The sequence below is a fragment of the Oryctolagus cuniculus genome, chromosome 13 (genome assembly GCF_964237555.1).
Source record: "Oryctolagus cuniculus chromosome 13, mOryCun1.1, whole genome shotgun sequence".
Taxonomy (NCBI): Eukaryota; Metazoa; Chordata; class Mammalia; order Lagomorpha; family Leporidae; genus Oryctolagus; species Oryctolagus cuniculus.
Genome location: NC_091444.1, coordinates 18,898,256 through 18,906,864, shown reverse-complemented (window position 1 = coordinate 18,906,864; position 8,609 = coordinate 18,898,256). Strand labels below are relative to the sequence as shown.

Sequence of the window (8,609 nt, the reverse complement as noted above, 5' to 3'; positions counted from 1 at the left end):
CCAAGGACTTGGGCCATCTTCTACTGCTATCCCAGGCCATGGCAGAGAGCTGGATTGGAAGTGGAGCAGCTGGGACCTGAACCAGTGGCCATATGGGATGGCAGCACTGCAGGCGGCGGCTTTACCCGCTACACCACAGAGCCGGCCCCAAATGTTCTTAATTCTATAGCTTTTAAAGTCACCACCCAACAGCTAGAAACTTGGTTACACTTGCCTCGTTTTCCCCACACTGAGAATGCCTTTGCTTCAAAGAATCTAGAAGTTTCTGAGAGCTGGTTTCCTGCAGAGGCACCTGTGATGTTACCCTCCCCCGAGGACGAAGGGTGCTCCGCACAGGTTGGGGCACTAAGGCCTAGCGTGGGCCCAGGGGAGGCTGACAGTGGACCAGAGGCTCCCAGACCATCAGGCCATGGGACACGTCCCTCACGACTGGACCAAGGCCATTACCACTGGAATGGGCTCCGTATGTCAGGGTGGGTTCCTGACTGAAAAGAGGAGTTGGGTCCCCTTCCCCTCTCTGTCCGTCCTGCCCACCTGCCGTGCTATGGCACAGCCCACAGATCCTCCCCCTCCCGGCCCCCCCCTCCCAAGGCCAGGCCCCCCTTGGCCATCTCACTTCCTCACCCACACAGGGCAACAGTTGAGAGCCCAGGGCCTGTGGGGACCAGGTCAGTGCGGACCCCAGGGGAAGGCTTGTTCCAGGGTCCCTGCCCAGCCCCCAGGGTGAGAAGCCCTGACACAGGTGGCCAGGAGAGGCAGACACACAGAGCCTGGTACAGTGTCCGTCCCCAGATAGACGCTCTCTCCACTGCCCGGACACCTGGCACCGGCCCCCAGTGATGTCCCAGCTCACCCATCTGTGCCCTCCCCACACTGGGCAGCAGCACCCTGGCCGCGAGGCCTGGCCAGGGTGATGGCCGAGGTAGTACGCGCCTCAAGGGGCCCATGTGGTTCCTCCCCCAGAGCTATTCCTGGCCTGGAAGCCTCCCTCCCAGCCCCCCGCCTGACCTGACCCCACAGCTGGGAATCGTTTGCGGGGGTGGGGCGGCCCCTGGCTATATAAGCCTGGACCAGAGTGGCCCAGGCACCCTGGAGGTCCAGGCCCTCCACGCTGAGCCCTGCTCGCTGCAGCCTGAGCCCAGCCAGCCCAACAATGACGGGAAAAGCCGCCTCCGAGGCCCCTGCCTCCGGTCCAGAGGACACCACGTCTGAGCCTGCCAAGGTGCCCAGCACAGAGCCGTCCGGAGAAGCGGAAGCCTCGGGCCCCACCACGGAGGGGCAGCCTCCGCAGCCACAGGACCCTGCCTCTCAGGCGCCTGCCCCCGAGGCCCCCGCAGCCCCTGCAGAAGCCCATGCAGAAGCCCCCGCAGAAGCCCCCGCAGAAGCCCACGCAGAAGCCCACGCAGAAGCCCCCGCAGCCACTAAGCCTGCACCCTCCAGTGAAGGTGACCAGAGGAGGGGCAGGTCTGGGGAGGCGGGGATGCGGGCAGAGGAGGGGCTCCCCCACTCACCCGGCTTCCCACTCAGATATCCCCAGTGCCCCCCTGCGGCTGGCCTTGGAGGACGTGAGCAGTAGCTCTGTGACCGTGAGCTGGGAGCCCCCCGAGAAGTTGGGGAAGCTGGGGATCCAGGGCTACGTGCTGGAACTCCGCCGAGAGGGAGGTGCGTGCTGGGGGCGCCGGGTGTACCCCAGCAGAGGGCTCGGGAGGGCAGCGGGACCCGGGCTCACAGAGGCGGGGATGCACCAGCCCCTGCCCAACGTGCCCCACTGGGGTCCCTCTGCTGCAGAGGACCCTGCTCGGAGGGTGGTGCAGGAGAGGGGCCGTGGAGCTGGGGGGGGAGATGGTGAGCAGAAATAGGGGAGGCGTGGTGAGACCCAGCCAAATTCCTGCTGCTGCTGCTGCCCCAGCCCTGACAGCCAGGTTCAGCCTGGCCCCTGCCTCTGCCCCCTGCCTTGCTGTGTGACTTCGTAAACATGCCTGGCCCTCTCTGGGCCATCAGCCACTTCCTCTCTGGCTGCGATTGTAGGGCTGGAATGTGTCTTTGATGCCACTGCACAATCAGAAGTTGGGGCTGGGGAACAGGCCCAGAGAGGGGGGGTCAGCTTCCCCGGATGACCAGCGAGAAGGGAAGCCGCACGGCCAAGGCCTCACGCTCTCCCCGCCCCTCAGCCTCCGAGTGGGTGCCTGTGAACCCCCGGCCTCTGATGGTGACCCAGCAGACCGTGCGGAACCTGGCTCTTGGAGACAAGTTCTTCTTGCGCGTAATCGCAGTGAGCCTGGCGGGCGCCGGCCCCCCGGCCGTGCTGGGCCAGCCCATCCACATCATGGAGACCATTGGTAAGACCCCTCCTCGCCTTGCCCCCCCGCCCTCATGTGATGGAGAAACAAGCAGAGGGCCCCGGGCAGCCACCCCCTCCCCCACCCCCACACACTCACACGCACGGGCCACAGCCGATCACCTCTTGCCGGTAGAAGGTTCCAGCTTCCTGGGCAGCGAGGGGCCTCTGGAGTTCACAGAAGCCACTTCCCTGAGTGGCCCGAGCACTGGGGAAGGGGCTTCCCAATGCCCACCAACAGAAAGAAGCTCAGGTTCCCAGGGTCCCAGAGCCCAGACCCTCTCTCTTCCTCCTCCTGTCTCCTTCGTCCCCCAGCAGCCCTAGATTCTTGTTCCATGCCCCCATTTCCTATGGCCCGGGTTCCTGCCTCTCCTCCGAGATCTGGAACCGGCGGGAGGGCCCTGGCGGGAAGAAGCAGAGGGGCTGCAGAATGCCCACGAAGGCGTCTCCATCCCCAGAGGGCAGCACCCACTGGGCGCTGGGGGCCAGCTGCTCTCCCCGTGGCTGATATTTCTATCTGCAGGGTGCATTAGTCTCAGTGCTGCCCCCGCCCCCTGCCAGGGCCGATCAAGTTTCAGTCTCTTAATGGCAGTGAGTCACTGGGTCTGATCTCAGGTCTCTGGGGACAGAACAGGGCCCCAGGGTGAGAAGAGATGTGGGCAAGCAGGTGGCCCGGAGCCTTCTCCACCTTCCTCTCATTTCTCCCAAAGAGAGCAGGCAGTGCCTGGCAGAGGTGTGGGTGGATCCTGGAGGCAGCCTCTGGGAGGAGAGGGTACCAGGGCCACAGGAGGGGTCAAGTTCAGGGTCAAGGAAACCCTCAACTCTAGGCCTGAGAGGCAGGGCAGCCTTGGGGCTCAGGAGCTTAGATCCTCACAGCTGGAGCACCCAAGCCAAGCAGGCCCCCTGGGGGCCCAGGATCTCCCCCAAGATCACCCAGCCCTTCAGAGGCAATGCCGGCACTCGAGGCCCCCAGGGAGCGCTTCGTGTCCCCCCACCCCCCACCACGTGCATCTTCTCTGGCACTTCTCAAACCCCCAGGACGCTCCCAGCCCCCGAGTCTGGGTGAGACATCGCTCTCCTGGGGCAGCAGCTGCCCGGCTGGGCTGGCTCTAGGCTGCAAGTGCAAGGTAAACCCTCCCGGTCAGGAGGTTCTGGGCCTTCCCCAGGGCCCCGGGGAGCTCAGGCTCAGAGGAGCCTCCCGGGTCTAGCGCGTCGGAGGAACCAGCCAGACGCAGCACCCTTTCTCCATTCAAATTCCTCTGGCAGGAGAGGAGGGGATTTCCTGGAGAGAAGAGGCGGGGGAGGCCATGAGCGAGCAGGGAGCGGCCAGGCTCCTTGTGGGCAGGACAGGGTGGGGCCCCGTCCAGGACCCTCCCTGCCCAGCTGTCCCTCCCGGCCACCTGGGGCTGCCAAGCATTCCTGACCCCCTGCAGCTGCCCCAGGAGCGTTCCAAGCCTGATGCTCCCGAGCCCAGTGCCCGCTCAGCTAATCCTCGGAGACACACTGTCCCTTCTCACTGTCTCCTCCGCACCCTGCGTGCCACCAGCCAACTGTGGCCACCTGTTTGCCCCTGAGGAGCCCCAGCCCTGGCCCCAGCACCCAGCCAGGGGGAGGGGCAGTGGCTTCGACAGCTTCCCTGGTATTGCCTGGTGGCTGCAGTGGGTGCCCCTGGTTAGGTGGGTGTAAGGTGACTCCCTACCAAGGCAGGGGGCTGGAACAGTCCAGGAAGGACCTGCCAGCTGCGAGATGGAAAGGTTGTGGGAGGGGTGCATCAGGGAAGCATCTGAATCCTTCCAATAGGGCCTGGAGACAGAGGAATAGGCAAACGGGGTTCCCGGGGCTGCTTGGAAAGTCCTGGGCTGTGCCAGGTGCTGGGTGCTGGGTGCTGGCTTCGCAGGCAGGAGGCTCAGTCGCCTAGCCCAGGAGTGCAGTACAACAGGTGCAGCACCTGCTCCCCACCAGGGGGAGACCGAGAGGCCGCCAGGACCGTCCGGAGTTGGGGAATGCCTGGGCTGTGTGGCAAATCCCAGCCTGGCAGGGTCAAGGCGCCGCGGGAGTGCCCGGGATGCCTACCAGTTCACACCACGGCAGCCCTGCCCTGCCCGGCCAGCAGCCGGCTCTCAGCTCCCAGAAGACCTCACTGGGATTTGGGCCCCTAGATCAGGTTGGGGGGGGGGGGTGAGAGGAGGCAGCTGGGACACACCCAGGAGCCTTCCTGCAGGCCTCTGCCCTCACCAGCTGTCCCACTGCTGTGCTAAGCCTAGACTCTTTGCTCCGAGGCAGAGGCCCCCAAGATCCGCGTCCCCCGCCACCTCCGTCAGACCTACCTCCGCCATGTGGGAGAGGCCATCAACCTGCAGATCCCCTTCCAGGTGGGTGCCTGGAGCCTGGGAAATGTCCGGAGTCCCCTGGGAGTCTAGCTGGGCCCCGCCAGGATGGCCTCCTCCACTCTCCACTGTGCACAGCCCCAGGACAGGCAGGCAGCCCCCAGGGGACCTGGCTGAGGACAGCTCCTGAGGCTGAGACCAGTGGGGCTCCCGGGCACGGGGTGGGTGTGGGCCGCTGCCCCTGCCCGCGCTCACCCTGAGGGCTCCTTCCTGTCAGGGGAAGCCCAAGCCCCAGGCCTCGTGGACACACAACGGCCAGGCCCTGGACACCAAACGCATGAATGTGCGCAGCGGGGACCAGGACTCCATCCTCTTCATCCGCTCGGCCCAGCGCTCTGACTCCGGTCGCTACGAGCTCACCGTGCGGCTGGAAGGCTTGGAGGCCAAGGCAGCCATCGACATCCTGGTGATCGGTACGGGGCCAGGGAGACAAGGCTGCCTCACGGGGACCAGAGCTCCCTGATCCTCCCCCTGATGGGGCTGATGGCTGGGAGAGCACGGCTAAGGGAGTGTGGCAGGAGCCAAATCCAGGGTGTGGGGACTCAGCGGCAAGTGCAGCCCTGCTGTGCTCACGGTTGCCCTCTGGTCCTGCAGAGAAGCCTGGGCCGCCCATCAGCATCAAGCTGTTGGATGTCTGGGGCTGCAACGCTGCCCTCGAGTGGACCCCGCCCCAGGACACAGGCAACACGGAGCTCCTGGGCTACACGGTGCAGAAGGCGGACAAAAAGACAGGGGTGAGGCTGCAGGGGTGAGGTGGGGTCCGGAGAGGGAGCGGAAGGCCCCCCGCTGAGTCAGCTAAGGACCACCCACCCAGACTCCAGGATGGGCGGGGGAAGCCTGGGCAGGACTCGTCCTCTCTCGGCTCCACTTTCCCTTCTGCCCAAGCTTGGCAGCCGCAGTGCTGGAGACTTCCTGTGCGGAGAGCTCACTTGGGAGCTTTGCTCAGGGGCGGTCTGGGTGGGGCTGAGACCCCGCCCTGCTAGAAGTCCCCAGGGGACGCTCAGATTGTGCATCCGGCCGCACTTTGAGTAACAAGGCTGAGAATTCTCCGAGGACCCCAGAGAGGTCCCCCAGGGGCCTCCTGTCCCAACTCAAGGTCCCCCAGGTCTAAATCGGCTGCTTCAGTCTCCCCAGGTTGGGGCGTCAGCTGGGAGGGCGAGGACGGGGGAGGGGGTGAGGGTGACCGGCCAGTCCGCCCCCCGCAGCAATGGTTCACGGTGCTGGAGCGCTACCACCCTACCACCTGCACCGTCTCCGACCTCATCATCGGTAACTCCTACTCCTTCCGGGTCTTCTCTGAAAACCTGTGTGGGCTCAGCGACTCGGCCGCGGTCACCAAGGAGCTTGCCCACATCCAGAAGGCAGGTGGGTGCAGCTGGCCTCCGGGGGGTCTCCAGTCTCTCTGCCTTCTCCTGGGTGCCTGCTCCCTGGGACTTTTGCTGCCCTCCCCTTCCCTGGTGCTGACACACATGTGTGCACACACACACCCTCACACCCTCACGCACACACAGAGGCACACATGCACGCATGCGCACACACTGCCGTGGCGTGAAAGTAATGGATGCAGCGGACGGATTTTAACAAATGCATCACAGCAGACCCATGCAAATGAGCAGGAGGCCGTGCACTTATTCTGCCAATACCACAGTCACTGGGTCCCAGGGGACCTTGGTGGCAGGGCCACGTGCCTGTGGGCAGAGAGCCTCCGGCATTTGCTGTGCTCTTTGGCCGTGTGCAGCAGGCACCGAGCATCAAGTCCCAGGCCTTTCTCCCTGTGGCCCTGCGTGCTCCAATGCCTCCCTCGCCCATGGCTGCGTGGGCTCCAGCAGATGCACCCTTTTTAATATCAGCCTGGGCTGCATAGAACTCGGAAGAAGTTCTTGTTTAAGAAAGGAAAGCCACTCAGCTCCCCAGGGACAGACAGACACAAAATGTGGTGTCCTGGATTCTGAGTCCACCTCCCGCCAGGTCAGCCCGCCTCTGGCCCGCCCTCTCCTCTCTGTCCTCCGCCGCTGGGAGGCGTTCCCCTCTCTCTGGATTCCATCTTTCAGCCACGCCTTGCTGCACAACGATGAGAATGAGGCCGATCCTAATGTGCCCCCGGACCCTCTCTGCCCCATTTTCTCCCCTATCCCAGCTATCGTGGCCAAACCCAAAGGATTCGTGGAGCGAGACTTCTCAGAAGCTCCCTCGTTCACACAGCCCCTGGCTGACCGCACCTCCACACCTGGCTACAGCACCCAGCTGTTCTGCAGTGTCCGGGCATCGCCCAAGGTGAGGGGCCGGCGGGCTGCGGCGGCGGGATCCCCCAGGCCTCTCCACCCAACCCCGAGGATGGCCCCGTCCCAGCCACAGCCTTCCCAGCTCTGCCCTGACCCTGTCTCCCAGCCCAAGATCATCTGGATGAAGAACAAGATGAACATCCAGGGTGACCCCAAGTACCGGGCCGTCTCTGACCAGGGGGTCTGCACCCTGGAGATCCGCAAGCCCAGCCCCTTTGACTCAGGCGTCTACACCTGCAAGGCTGTCAATGCGCTGGGGGAGGCCTCCGTGGAGTGCCGGCTGGAGATCAAAGGTGAGGGTCTGAGGAGGGTGCAAGAATGAGAGGAGCCACCTGCTGGGAGCTGCGAACCCAGGCAGCAGAGAAGGGGAGTCCCAGGCGGGGCTGTCTGAGCGCCTTTCCCAGTGCGAGGTGGGGTGGGGGCGTGGAGAGGGCGTGTAACCTGGAGCCCCTCCGGTTCCCCTCCACCCCGTCCTCCCCCAGGCTCTAACCTGCAGGTTCTCTTCCAGCCTCGGCCACACACTGAGCAGCTACGGGAGGAGGAGGCAGGTGAGCGGCTGGGCCAGGGAGGGGAACACACGTGCAGGCACAGGCAGCTAGCACACATGTGCAGAAACACGCGTGACACCGAAGGGCCGGGCAATGCTGGTCACGCCCGGCTCCGAGTGACTTTAAGCAAGGGGATTCCTCACAGAGCAGTGGGGACCTGGAGCCCCTGCCCTGCCTCCCCTCCCAGGCTTGGTTCTGCAGCTCTGGATCGGGAAGCATCTAGAACTGCGGGGGCAGGCTGGGGAGGGAGGTCTGGGGAGGGAAGACAGTGCCGCCCCTGCTGCCCCCCACCGGCACCTCTGGCAGTAGCGCCGAGCTCTGCCCGCACCAGGCTCACCGAGCACCTTCTCCAAGCAGGTGCCACAGCCTTTAGGATCCGACCCCACAGCCCAGGCCCGGGATCTGACTCCACAGAGGCCCAAGGCACCCTAGTCCACAGCCCCGGCTCGTGGGACCGTCCTTGCCGCTGCCGCTGGCCCCTCCCCGCCAAGGCTGGCGTCCCAGGCTTCCAGGGTGCATGGGACCCAGAGGGTGTGGGGGTTGGAGAGGGCTGCAGCGTTGTGTGCTGGGCAAGAAGCCCTCAAATAAAGGCGTTGTGGTGTAGCAGGAGGGGCCTCTCTGAGCGTGAAAGACGGGGTCGCCCGGGCGCCATCGAATGTCCCCATGAGGAGGGGGCCGTGGGAGGGGGCTCTGGATGTCACGGGGACTTTCCCGACACGTGCATGTTCAGGCTCTTGCCGTCTGATTCGGGCTTTGTCACCTGGATGCGTAACCATGGCAACAGACACACCCTGGAGGGAACCTCGGCTCCCACAGCCTCCGCATCCCCTCCCCACTACTGCTTCTCCCAGAGGCCGCCCCGCCGCCCCCACGCCCCTGACAGCACATGATCTCCGCCAGGGTCCGGTCTTTTATTAGCCTCATGGCCTCACACCCGCCTCCAACAGAAGGGTCTAGAACCCCTTCCAGCAGGCCCTGTGCACAGAGGCTGCAGGCCAGGCCTTTCCCAGATCCCTAAATGCCTGGAGTCCATCTGTCAAGAGCGTCCCAAAGC

The 8,609-nt window shown here is 64.7% G+C and overlaps 1 protein-coding gene across 2 annotated transcripts; it reads left to right on the top strand.

Moving 5' to 3' along the window:
• Positions 1 to 901: 901 nt before the first annotated feature.
• On the top strand, positions 902 to 8,161 carry MYBPH (myosin binding protein H). Of its 2 annotated transcripts, none has more exons than XM_008268559.4 (11): positions 902 to 1,445; positions 1,528 to 1,662; positions 2,172 to 2,339; positions 4,622 to 4,710; positions 4,943 to 5,138; positions 5,320 to 5,459; positions 5,931 to 6,090; positions 6,863 to 6,999; positions 7,114 to 7,300; positions 7,516 to 7,555; positions 7,913 to 8,161. In XM_008268559.4, the coding sequence occupies exons 1-10, from the start codon at positions 1,154 to 1,156 to the stop codon at positions 7,530 to 7,532; spliced, it is 1,521 nt and encodes a 506-aa protein (XP_008266781.1). In that variant the 5' UTR covers positions 902 to 1,153; the 3' UTR covers positions 7,533 to 7,555; positions 7,913 to 8,161. The 2 variants fall into 2 exon arrangements, with proteins under 2 accessions (XP_008266781.1, XP_008266782.1); XM_008268560.4 differs by having other exon boundaries at positions 1,073 to 1,445; positions 7,910 to 8,161.
• The last annotated feature ends 448 nt before the right edge of the window (positions 8,162 to 8,609 follow it).